This window comes from Triturus cristatus, chromosome 5_1, assembly GCF_964204655.1.
Source record: "Triturus cristatus chromosome 5_1, aTriCri1.1, whole genome shotgun sequence".
NCBI classification, from domain to species: Eukaryota; Metazoa; Chordata; class Amphibia; order Caudata; family Salamandridae; genus Triturus; species Triturus cristatus.
This window is the reverse complement of record NC_140587.1, coordinates 404,362,980-404,376,441: the sequence shown is the minus strand read 5'-3', so window position 1 is coordinate 404,376,441 and position 13,462 is coordinate 404,362,980. Positions and strand designations below refer to the sequence as shown.

The 13,462-nt window shown below is 45.5% G+C and overlaps 1 protein-coding gene across 15 annotated transcripts in view; it reads right to left on the bottom strand.

Moving 5' to 3' along the window:
* UBR5 (ubiquitin protein ligase E3 component n-recognin 5) overlaps window positions 1–13,462 on the bottom strand; it is a 2,036,132-nt gene that overhangs the window by 1,366,376 nt on the left and 656,294 nt on the right. For all 15 annotated transcript variants that reach the window (XM_085605144.1, XM_085605147.1, XM_085605145.1 and 12 more), the window contains one exon: window positions 5,149–5,346. In XM_085605144.1, coding sequence (XP_085461270.1) covers window positions 5,149–5,346 — 198 coding nt within the window. The remainder of the gene's footprint in view (window positions 1–5,148; window positions 5,347–13,462) is intronic.

Below are 13,462 nucleotides of genomic sequence, written 5' to 3'. Positions count from 1 at the left end.
TCTTGTTTCTTCGTCGATTTTGCTCGATTCCTCTTCCAAAACTCCGGAACTGTTCGGTAATGATCCAGACCCAACTGCGGAAAAAAGAATCTAAAGATAGCGACCAAAGGTGGGAGTTTCCACAGGAAGCGCGCCGTCACGAAGGACACCAAATGGTGGGACGTCGCCGCCCACCTGGGAGATGAAAAATAAAAAGACAGACAGAAAATACTACGATTAAGGACCCAACCACAAGATGGCGGAATAATGCACAGCATAGTGAATCCAGATAGATAGATAGGCATGTGGGACGATAGCAATGCAAGACTCCAAGCAAAGGCGGCGCATGACCTGTCTGAAAGTTACCTGGTGGTCTGGCTGAAAAAGAGGGAGCAGCATTTGGAATGCTTGGACTCTTGCTGGGTTGGGGTATCTTTTCCCTACACAAGAGCAGGCTGTGCAGCCAAGAAAGAGTTACACATGCAGGGACTGGAGGTGGGCCTTGACTGCACTGTGGTAAACCCTAGACTGTGTGCGAGATGCTGGCCCTGTATATGGTATGCTACTAGGTGGTTATACTGTGCCCAGAGTCCAGAGATTATCCTGTGGGATGCTGGCTCTGTATATACTATACCAAAGTGAGGTATAGTGTGCACAGAGTCCAGTGAAACCCCAAAGGTAGGGAGAGGTAAAATTAGATAGAACCTTACTCTCTATTTGTGGTAGTGTGGTCGAGCAGTAAGACAGTATCAGAGGACAGTGTTAAGCATTAGTTGTACACAATTAGTCAGCAAATGAATTCACACACTCGAACACTGAACTTCAGACCAATTGTTTTTGTATAAAAAACATTATTTTAGTATTGTTTCAATGCAATCACTTGTAAATACAGTACATAGACTTGAATGGGATTTTCAGTAAAATAGCAGGTAAATTACTTTTGGATTACTTTTCTTACTTAGCGCAGTATGCCTGGATGCAGCACTGGGACATTTCCTGTCAACAGGTGAGTAAAGCGTTTTTGTTAAATCGTACAATTTTAACCCCTTTGATGCGTATGACTGAGCGGTTCCGTCATGCGCGTCGGTCGCGCTGTGCGCATGACGGAACCGCTCCGTCATGGCCCCGCCCACGCACGGAACCTTCAGCACAGCGCGGTAATCCGCGCCGCGCTGAAGGGGTTAAAGAATTTCTTTAGGTTTCAAAACTCCACACTGTAAAATATTTTTCAGGAAACGTGTCAATGTTATACTGTGGAGGAAAATACAATCTGAAGATAGAGTCGATGCCCATGCGCACTATTGTCCAGAGGAGGAGTCGCCTATCTATTGACTTCCAAAGACTTATTCCAATACAACAACAAAGTGCAAACATCCGGGCCCAACACTTACAAATCGAGCATACTTGCACACATTGTTTTTATTGTACCGCGCTGATGCTAGCTCGCTTCTTAGCAATTTAATCGTTTTTAGACTGTTATATGGTGTTTTTAAAAAATGCTTTTTGCACTGACTGAATATTAGAATTGGTAGCCTTCTCAGTAATCCTTCCCGACACACTTGTTATCCATGTTATTAGAAATTGCCATAGATTTTCCTTACTGAAACACGCGTTTACCTGCTTGGAAGCAGTAACTGGTAACGCTTGGGGGCTTAATTTTCCTAACTTCCGGTGAGCGCCAGAAGCAAGTTTGGGGCCTCAACCTCCGGTTAGCGCTCTAGAGGCGCATTCACGGGGGCTTCTTAAGCACGGCCGCAAAGAAGACAGTGATAAATCACTTAAAAATCGAGCATACTTGCACACATTGTTTTTATTGTACCGCGCTGAAGCTAGCTCACTCCTTAGCAATTTCGTTTTCAGACTGTGTTGTATGGTGTTTTTAAAAAATTGCTTTTCGCACTGACTGAATATTACAATTAGTAGCCTTCTCAGTAATCCTTCCCGACTCACTTGTTATCCGTGTTATTAGAAATTGCCATAGATTTTCCTTAATGAAACGTGTGTTTACCTGCTGGGAAGCAGTAACTGGTAACGCTTGGGGGCTTATTTTTCCTTTGGGCTGGAGAACCTCCAGGAACAACAAGTGAGGAAGAGAGGTGTGCCCACCTCTGCCAACTCCACCCCTCAGGAGGGGGAGGCGAGGTGAAGCACAACTTCCAGTTCCAGCCATCTTGCAGATGGGGGGGGGGGGGGGGGGACTAAGCCAACCAGGGACAGGCTCATGCCCCCCTCCCACTGGAGGGTGGTATAATAGGGGTTGTACCCACCCCAGGGAAGGGAACCATTGGTCCCTGCCTTTTACCTACCTTTAACGTCCCTAAATCTAGTATTTAGGGGCACCCCTGAACCTTGCTTCCTCAGACAAGAAGAAACTACAAGAAGAAGGACCAAACAGCCGTGTAGCAGTTAACAAGAGGAAGACGCACACTGACTTGGCCCCAGCCCTACCGGCCTGTCTCCGCCTCGAACCTGCTCCTGCAAAATCCCGGTGTGTCCTGCAGCCAGCAACCTCAAAAAACCCAAAGGACCTGCCTGCCTTCAACTCCAAAGACCGTCTCCGGTGAACACCGGATTTGTTCATCTGCAACCCGTTCCCGGCCAGAAACTGCGAATCCACACCACTCGGCACCTGCCGTCCACGGCCCCAGCTTGAGTGGACAAACACCACGAGGAGGTCCCCCCCGGCGATCCTGACCTGAGATCCGGCGACCCCTGACCTGCCTCAAGCCTAAATTCAGAAGGTCTTCACGACCGGGACCAGGAGCTGGTAAGAAGATTCGACCCCAAAAGGCACCCCTGCACACGACGCCCCACGACCTTGTGTGCCCAAACCGACGGTGCCTAACCAACTCCTAACTTCCCAACTTACCTCTTGGAGTGCTGGTCGCACCCAGAAGACCTTCGTCCCAAAGCATGCAGTGCCTTTGCAAACCGGAGGTTCCCTATTGAAAACAGGCCGCCCGACTTCGGAACAGCACCCTGCACCCGGCTGCCCTAGTGCCGCTGAGGGTGCACCTTTGGTGCTATTTTGTTTCCCCATTTGCCCTGACCTAATGTCCAGGAGCTTTGCTCCCACAACCAAGTACCCTGCTTGTCAGCAGCCACCAACCGGAGGACCCCTATCCCCCATTGGATAATATTGGGCCTCAGCCCTCTGCATCAGGCCATCCTAGTGCCGCTGACGGTGTAACTAGAGTGCATCCTTGACCCTGGAGGAACCCCGAGTCTACCCCCATAACCTCAATTACCACTACCAATACTTACCTCAAAACTGAACACTATTTTCCTCCATAGGAAAACAGACTGTTTTTCTTGGAAAGTGTGGATTTTGATAACCTAAAGAAATTCTTTAAAATTGCACTAACAAAAACGATTTTACTTACCTGTTTGCAGGAAATGTCCTAGAGTAGTATCCAGCTATACTATGAGTAAGAAAAAAACTTACTTACCTGTAATTTTACTGCAAAGTCCATTCAAGTCTATGTACTGTATTTACAGAGTATTGCATTTCTCTGAAACCATACTGTAAGTCAAAACAAAGTGCATTTACTATTACAAATCAAAACTGTATTACAACTGTATATTGACTGCAAAGTACTTATCACTTACCTGTGCCAGGCTTGCTTGGTTCTAGAAAATAAAGAATATTTTTATACAAAAATAATTGGTCTGAAATTCAGTCCTCGAGTGTGTGAATTCATTTGCTGATTGAGAGTGTACAACAAATGCTTAACACTACCCTCCGAGAAAGGTAAGGTGCTATCTACTTTTACCTCTCCCTACCTTTGGGGTTCCACTGGACTCTGGGCACACTATACCTCATTTTGGTATCGTATATAAAGAGCCAGCTTCCTACACCAGGGGAAAAGTCATTTTCCTCAGGCTTTTTGTGCATCTCTGTAGCATTCATTTTACAAAGTAGTATCGTCCGGAGGGGACGGGTTTGCTGGATATAGGTCCATATCTGTGTCACGCAGGAGGTCCACAGCATAAACGTCCCCTGGGTCATTGTGGGGTTGAGGGTCTCAAGGTGCATCATAGGGAGATCACTACGTAAACCCTGAAACAGGGGAACCCAGAGTAGACTCTGGTGAAGGGTCCACTAGTAGCAGCGGGGACACTGGGAGTTGATGTAGTGAAGAGGGCAGGGAATATCACTAATTACAGCAGCCGTTTTCGTAAAAGGACGCTGAGCGGGTGAAGGCTCATCAACGTCGAAGGCCAAGTCCTCTTTCAGCTCTGATAGTTAGATTTCTGCACAGGAAACCTCTGCCTGCTCCTCGGCCTCAGTCACTTTTTCCCGAACAGGTCCAGAGTGTCCCCTGAACGTTGCTGCGCCCTGGATGCAGGCACAAGGCAACAGTATTGAAGAGTCTTTTGATTTCAGAAGGCAAGGTACACCGAACAAGAGCCTTCCTGATGGTCTGTGGGCAGACAAAGGTTGCAAACCTGATTTAGGTCTGTCCTGGGGTACTTCGCTCAACACTTCAGGCAGAAGTGGAATGGAGTCCTTTCCATTACAGGCGCTTTCTCTGGTGCGGAGGAGAGGAAGGAGGCCTGGAAGTGGTCAACTGCAAAAGCAAAGGAAAGACTCAAAAAGCTAGGAACTGGCATTCGATACACAGTTTCTTTAACCACCCAGGTAGAGAGAACTGAACAGGCATGGCAAGATCACCACGCTGCGTCAAACCGGAGCTCGAAGGAAGGCGGCTGAACCCAACGGCAGAGAGAAAATCTAACAATGGAGCTGACGCACATGTGCATCACTAATCATGGTTGGAGATAAGGATCATGTGACTCGTAAGACTTTTTTGAAGAAAGACAATTTGCACATACCTGAGCCCAACACATGATGGCAGGAGGATACACAGCATGTTTATCTACAGCTATACATGCCACAAACACAAACTTCCACTAAATTCCAAATTTTGGCCCGCGTGACCTATCTGAATGGTGCAAAATTTAAAACCGATTTTAATAAGGAAATACTACTTAAGAGACAATTATTACGCCGCCAATATTGTTCACACTTCTTGGTCAACATTTAACATTATGGAATATTAAAATTGTCTGCAAACAGGCAACACAAATAATGAAATGTCAAGCAGTCTCAACAAATGGTCTGTCTTAAAAAGTATTTAATGTTAATTGTCTTGCTCTGCAACATACCTCTACAGCCATGATGATTATAGCTGCTTTCTTTTTGATGGTCGAATTGGCAGGAAGATTTGATAAAGAATGAACACCCATACCAAGGCTGCTTATTGGAGGTAGATCAAGCCAATCAGGATCTCTTATTCCACCCATACAATCTTTTGCCATGGGATAGATTGTGCCATTTCCATCCCTCAGAATAATAGGTGATTCCTACAAATAAATATTAACATACTAACTATATTTCAAAATCATCAACTTATTGCAAATCAGAATTGTACAGTACACTGAAAATCATCCTCTGTATTCTGATTACTGACCTGTAATCTTGATTACACAAATGCAGCTTTCAATGCAAATCCTATTCTTTGCGGAGCAATTTATATCCACACTGGGCATCTCCTTCCAATAAAGTACATATGAGTCTGCTACTCATTCTTTGTTTGATCAAAGCAAAAGAAATTGCTACATTTAAATATTCTTACAAAAATTGCTCTAGAATCCCATAATGGAGGGACAATTCAGAACTCACAAACATCAATGGAGATCTCTTGAACGAGAATTAACATTAGTAGATGAAGGTGGAGAGCAGTAAAGGCAAAACATTAGTGACTTCCCTATAGAGCAATTTACTTACCTTAGGTAAAGCTCTTTCGAGTGGATATTGTATCTAATCGCAGGTTCTGCATGTCACGACCCATTTCAGAGGCCCACGGGACAGTCAGGGGCTACAGAGTCTAAACATGGGGGTTGAGAAATTTACTACTGCTGTCCCGGGGCCCAACCTACAACAGATCCTGAACAGCTGGGCCCCCATCAGCACTTGACTCCGTGGTACCATAGGTTCAACAGTCCAGGTCTTCTCAGGAGTAGGTAGGTGCAAGGTAAGGAAAGGCTCAAGACTCAAAATACAGTGACCCCCCCCCCCAATAAACTGATTGTACAGTTCACTAAATACTTGAGGTAAGAAAAGAAGCATTTATTACACAAGCAGCATAGACTATGGCACACTAAATAACACTACAGTATTTTGGGGGGAAAAGCTCTAGCTCTTTACTAGGCAGTGTCCTAGAGTTCCTCCTCTCCCTCCACCAAGCTAACAAACCTGTTCCTAGCGGTTTACTCAAGGTGACCGAACAGGTGCTGCCTACACTAGCAATGCGCAACCAAGTCTCACTTTGGCCCTGAAAATTCAGCTTGCTAGGGCGCTAATACACAGAGTTCAGGCAAGTTCCAGCTCCAGTCTTACCCAACCACTACCAGAAGTGTTCAGGAGCAGTCTCCCTACACTATGGTGATAAGAGAGTTACACCACGCCTTCCAGCGGTCATTGGGACAGGAGCACTGAGGCAGTTGGCAACACGTTCTCCTTCAATGCTTGTGGAGGTAAGGTGACGGAGATGCAGCGATGATGCAAAGTGGCTTTTGCTCAAGTCCATTTGATTGTTGATGGGACTCATCCGATACATGTGAATGTCCCAACGGTCCTTGTGTCACTCTTGGCATATGGGGTCACGCACCCCAGCTCCAACAAAGGCAGATGTACAGGGCGATGACCTCCAACTGTTTTACTTCCATGGGGGACTACTCCATCAGTCCTAGTGATTCCCTCTAGGAATACAGTGAGTCACAGGTAAGGGAGACTGCCCCAATGATGTCGCTTCACTGGGCAACAGCTCAAAATTGTACTGTTGCCTCGACTAAAGTTAGACTTGCGCAAGAGGGCAGACTGCTCTCTTTTTGTAAAAACTGTCCCAACTGGTACGGATGCCTTGTATTTCACCCACCAAGCTCCACTCACCAAGACACCAAGATCCCCGTTAGGCTTTTTTATCCTCCTCAGGGGACGTACTGGCCTAAGCAGACATGCACAAGGCTAGTGCTCCAGGCACAGGGCAAGTTTTTTGTTGGCTTCCTGAATGATGGCCCTTCACATAGCTGGAAGACCAGCAGATCTTGGTCCTAGTCCTGGTTGAAACATCTGAAAATCATGGAGATCTTGTCTATGCTAATGAACAGCTTGTGAAACTCTTGCCTCTCACTTTTATAGTCCTTTTCCAGACACACATGTTAAAGTGTCTTGTCCCATGAAATTCGTGCTGTGGGTGTTGACTCCTTTGAACTGCAATCTCCTCTATCCTGTCTTTTGTCAAAGGGACAGCCTGCAACAGCAGCAGAGCCTGCAATTCTGACTCATCCACAACACAGGCTAAGGGAGTAACCGAGGATCACACCTGGCTGTCATCCTCCACTGAAATATGTCTCACTAAGGTTCAGAGATCGAAGCCTTCCCCTCTATGATTATCTGGTCCTACATAAACCTTATTAGACCATCTCACCTTACAATGAGCCCAGGCCTCTTTTACCAGTAAAACTTCCTGTGATGCTCTGGTCCCCTTCCTTCAGTGTGTTTTTCAACTCCAGCCCTCAGGAATGTCAGCAATCCACATGTCCCATCTGGGGATGTAGTCCTCACCTTCAATTAGCCTTTGCAGACATTGGGCTTTCAATATGGAACCCACAGGAGGTCTCCATGTTATGTACAGACAAACATACAACAGCATGCACATGCAAGCATCACATGCTGCACAGTGCTACACACAGTAATCAAGTAGACCAATGATGAGATTGTAGGAAGCTGGCTTTTTATGTAGTGCACGAAAATGTGGTTCACTATTTACAAAGTCCAGACTACCCTTATTGTCTTAGCGGTTTTAAATTAATAATCGCAAATGCACTCCTTGTGGTAGCGTGGATAGCAGTTTAGTCTCATCAGAGAGTAGTGTTAAGCATTTACTGTACACACAGTGTCAATAAATAAGACACTCTCAAGAAGAAATTCAAGACAAAGTCAGAAAAGTAACGGATTTTACATAATTTTAGATACAAAGATCATCGGAATCAGGTAAGTAGACGCTATAGATTTTTACTGAAACAATAGAAAATCACAGCTGTCGGATTCGAGGCATGAGCCTCAAACACAGTTATGTTATCCTATGTGAGAAACATTCACTGCATTGGTACACTTAGACGATTTACAGGAATGTTCTTCTGGACAAAGTAATTTTGTGCCAAGGTCCAAGAAAATACAAGCCGTTCAAGTTTACCTGTCATGGGGTGTGCGTGTGCAGTGGAGCTATAAGCTGTGTTAGCCTCGAACAATATATGTTTAAGTCAATAGGAAAAGTACTTGATAGAAAAACAAGCATTGGCGTAGCCAATAGGTCTCGCCTTGGGGACCTTATAAGTGTTTAGCCAGAGCTATTGACTTTGCCAATGTCTTTAAGCTGTGCTGTAGAGAAGTGTGGCTGCTGTGCAGCATGCTGAAAAATTTTAATAAAAAAGTGTCAGAAGCATTTTTGTTACCTTATATATGACCAAGAAGGCATTATGTACAACTGAACGACAATATTAAAAAAAGTATTTACAATAAAACATTTCCTCAGTTTTCTTTTGTTCTTGCAATCCTGGCAACTGTTTCTGCCTATTCCAATGGTTGTTTGTTAAAGCTTTTTTTTCAGGGGGCATAAACAATCGGAGGGTGAAGGTTGGGAACTAGTACCTTTATTATAACACTAGCAGCGGCCAGACGCTAGGGGAGAATCAACTGATGCCAGATTCCGAGAGCAGGCTGAGGTGGTGCGGAGGTGGTAGTGGTGGTGGTGGTGGTGATTGGTGCAGAGACTATGCTAAGGTGATGCTGAATGATACTCCGGTCTTGCTGAGTGATGATGATGTGGTGGTGTACTAGTGCTGTGGCGGCGCTGAGGGATGCTGTGGCGGCCCTGAGGGGTGCTGTGGCGGCCCTGAGGGGTGCTGTGGCGGCCCTGAGGGGTGCTGTGGCGGCCCTGAGGGGTGCTGTGGCTATTCCTCCATTAAAGTTAAGTTCAGATTGCCCCTCGAGGTTGAGAAGCAGTGAAACCAGTGACATTTGGTGTCTCTTCGCAACGCTTTGAGCTACTGAAGTACAGTCTTTAAAGCCAATGACTATAAACGTGAATTAAACTAGAAAATAAGGAACCAAACAAAGAAGCAGGTCGTGTAGACCCACAAAAAGGAGGCAAGAAACTCAGGAACAGCCATCACATGGGAGCGGGAATTTAACGGAAGAGAACAACAGGGTTATGTAAGGGCACAGACACTGGCGCAGCTCCCAGCCCTATTCTCAGTCTGCCCTGAAATTAGCTCATCGCTTACATTACATAAATACATAAATTTATTCCAAACCAGACTTGGCCCAAAGGAAGGTCCCGCACAACGCGCCACAAAGGTGGAACATGTCTGTGATGTTCATTATTTAAAGCAGTCCTAATTGTGGTCGCAAAAAGCTTTTGAAGATTTGTAGTCTTTGCCTTCCGACCCTCCATGAGACTTTTGGTCAGACCAGATGTCTGCTTCCTTCCTGTCTGGTGTGGCAACCCCCGACGACTGGCCTGGAATCTCCATCGATGGCCAGGGAGTTTATTTGAAGAAATTGATGAACAAAAGCCCAGCTGAACGGGACAGGCAGCACTGCTGTAGAATTTTACCCGTACTGTTTAACAGTTTTGGAGTATTACGCCATCATTTTAAGGAGGGCTGCATTACTTTTTCGGCACGAATCGACCCGCCATTTTGTGTTCCGCCACCATTTTGTGTTGCCCTCACTCTGGCAGCAAGGCAAACGTAGTCTTTTCTGCTTTTCCTGCAGCTTAGTGTCGAAATAACCCTTCTGCCTCTATTTGCAAAGCTGGTGTTAGGAATGGCCGAGTACACTAATCCCCGTCTGGTTTTCTAATCCCCGTCTCAACTATCTGTTGGTTCACACTATTCTCTTCCGACTTTATCTTATCGTCTGGCATTCACTGTCCTCTGCCAGCATTCTCTTGTTTCACAACTGTCCTCCAACACACACAAACGTATCTCGCCACCTGCAAGTTAGATACGAATCTGTTAATGAATTAGTTTGAGGGAGGGGTGACAAACACGGTTGCTTCGAGTCATCTAACACTTTGTTTTCAAACCTTTTCTATTGGTTCTGCCCGTTTTCCAACTTTTCTTATTGGCTCTTTCTTATATGTTCTGGGTGTGTATTAGGTTAATGTATACGTCACTTATGTGGTATAAAAGATTGTGCGCCACGGAGTGAATTGGCAGTCTCCTAAGAACCTACCTTGTGTACTTCTGGGATAACTGTACTAGCTGCAGCTAATAAATCCGATCTTCTAACGCCTAACAGAGTGTCCCGTATCTCTGTGTAGCTGAGCAGGAGAACCCAGGAGATTAAGGCTTACCCTGCCCCGCCAGGCCCAAAAGGTTCTGGTTCTTCAATAGGCACCCAACGTGGGGCAGCTTCAGCGGTACCGGTTCTGCCTGAAGGTCGTGAGGAACCCCGCAAGAAAATTCCGGAGGATTCGCGAGCCACGTCAAGCGACCCCTGTATGTCGAAAGTGGTCCGAAGGCCTTTTGCAGCGTGGTTACTCCTTCCTGACGGCTACTGATGACTGCTGCCCTGACTGCCGCCCTGACTGCCGCCCTGCCTTGGCCCTTCCTTTGGTGATGTATGGTAAGGCGAGACGATAGACGGGCCTCTGTTGGCGTGAGAAGACGTCCTTAGTTAAGTATTTGGTGGGTCGCTCCCACAATTTTGTTTTCTTAGTTACTTTGATCCTCTGGTTTCTTAGATTCGACTATTGCAATAGCCAAAGCCGAGGGGTAAGTGCATTTGTGCTGCATAAACTGAGTTTTACCCCCTTGAAGTTTGTGAACAGTCCGGTGAAATCACGAGATGCCTGGTCTGACTAAGTTTGGAAAACTTTATTGCTTTGGATGCAATAGGGATTCCCGGCTTGAGGACTCTTGTCCGATTCCTTCGGTTGGAACTCCCACATACGAGTTCTATTCAAAACATGGTATTGGCCCCATTGCCTTTAACGAGGCATGGACCCGATACACAAAGAAAGATGGTGTTCTAAAATGGCCAGAAAATGGTAGTTTTGATCCTGATGTGACAGACAATTTAGAAGAAGTCTTGTTCAAAAGAAAAGCCCGGCCGGCAATGTTTGACTCTTTCCGCCTTTGGCGTAAGGAAGCCAAACAGAAAGAAATTAAGCAAGCAAAACGAGATAGAAAAGCACAGGGTATGACAATTATACAGGCTGCCCAACAGTTTAAAGACGATGAAATTGATAATGCAACAGAAATCTGAGAGAGACAGCATCGTATGGCAATAGATAAATGCTATCCGGTGTTGCCTGTTTCCCCTTCCAGATAAGCAAGATTTAGAAGAAGATCCCCTAATGTCTCACTTATTGAGATTGCCTCCGCCCTATGCACAAGGTGCCAATGCACCCCAGTTGTTACAGCCTGTTCAGCCGCCAGCGGTACCTCCGCCTGTTCCGGCTCTTCCGTATTTGCCTCCTCCAGTATTACCACCTCTGCCAGTTTTACCATTAACTTCGACTTCTTTGCCCTCATCTCCTGATCTTCGATCTCCTTTGCCTTCTGCACCTCCTGCAATTATTGGTTCTCCTTCCATTAGCTCGCCTAATACTAGTCTCCTATTCTCATGTCCAACTCTCCATCTATGCGTAAGCGACTCACGGACACTGTCACTGGTATTCTATCTACTTTCTTTGAAGCTTTAAATGGGTCTCCGGCCTTTGCTCGAAGACAATCTCGTAGTCAGTTCCCAGATTTGGAAGAACAAGAGAGATTGGAATCTCTCGCACGAAAATGGATCAAAAAGGGTCCCCAATACAGTGTACTTGATATTATGCCTACCTTCTCACAATGGAATGCACCCACGCAAAGATATGTTTTTGAAGTAAATGTGCGATACTCTCATTAAAGAATGGGAGGATGTGAATTTAAATTCGGTTCCACAGGGCTTGTTAGATGTTCAGGCTGACTTTGATAAAGGACTTATTGTAGGTTCCAAAGTTGAAAATGCTGTAAGGACACTTATTTCCTTTAGAAACTTATTATCCTCTCAGACTTTCCTTGATTCTGATCCGTCGGTTAAACTGACACTGAAAAATTATCCCATGAGAGAGGTTCCTCCAGTATGGAAGGAAGAGGTTGCAGCAGTAGGTGCTAATCCAGCTATTCCCGCTCATTTTCAGCGCATATGGGTACATGTCCCCTGGAAGAGATCTGAAGTTTTGGCCCTAAAATAGACTGTACAGGATCCTCGTAAAAACCCTGCGGGTTATTATAAAGAATTATCACAGACAGTTGATGCTTGCATCATGAACCTAGCTGATATCGATATGTTAATGGGAAATGTAGTCCCACAGACAAAATGGGCTAAGATTCGAAAGGAAAATCACGCACAGGAATTAGGTGCTGATTTGGATGTTATAACTGCCACAGATAGAGACCAAGTGGGTGGTGCAAAGCCGGACGCTTTGATTTCACAACTCCCTGGTAGGATTATTACATTAATGAAAACGATGATGCCTGCATTGAGAGTTAATTGGGATAAATTAGCGGAATGCAAATAAAAGAAAGATTAAAGTGTCTCTGATTTCTTCACTCGTTTCGAGGAGACATTTATTGATCACAGTGGTCAAGATATGGCTACAGAGGGTGGACAGCGATTATTTGTGGACAAATTTGTATTTAATTTGCTTCCCGAGCGGTCACACAAATTGAAAGATTCAGAAAGGTCATGGGCTGTTTCTTCTTCTGCTCAGATATTGGCTACTGCACAATATGATGAAAACAGAGATAAAGAGGAAAAAGAAAAGCAAGAGAAAAAGACGAAAGAATTAAAAACGAAGGTTCTCTTGCAACAAGCTTATCCTCCTCGCTATGCTCAGCCTCAGTTTCAACAGCCTCCGCAGTTTCAGAGGTTGTATCAAAAACCTGAGCCATACAATCCGCGACCTTTGTTAGGACCTAATCAATGTGCCTATTATAGAGAAGGTCATTTTAAAAATAATAGGGTTTAGATTGGAAGGGAGGGGTGACAACCCTAAATGTGCGGCCGGATAAGAACGATCGAAACCATTCAAGTGCCACGTGATCGACACCAGCCTCACCCAAACGCTGTAATAAAATTGCGTGGGAGACTGTGTCGAACGCGGCACTAAGATCTAGAAGCACTAGTGCCGCCGTTTGACCAGAATCCACCAGAGTTCGCAGGTGATCGACCATTGAGAGTAGCGCGGTCTCGGTGCTATGGCCAGGTCGAAAACCATTCTGAGAAGGATCTAAAATATTGGCAGAATGGAGGTGGTTAGATAGATTAGTATTGACGTGGGCCTCAGTCAGTTTTGCCACCCAAGGAAGAAGGGATATGGGACGATAGTTCTCAAATTTTAGTGGATCCAGAGCAGGTTTTTTT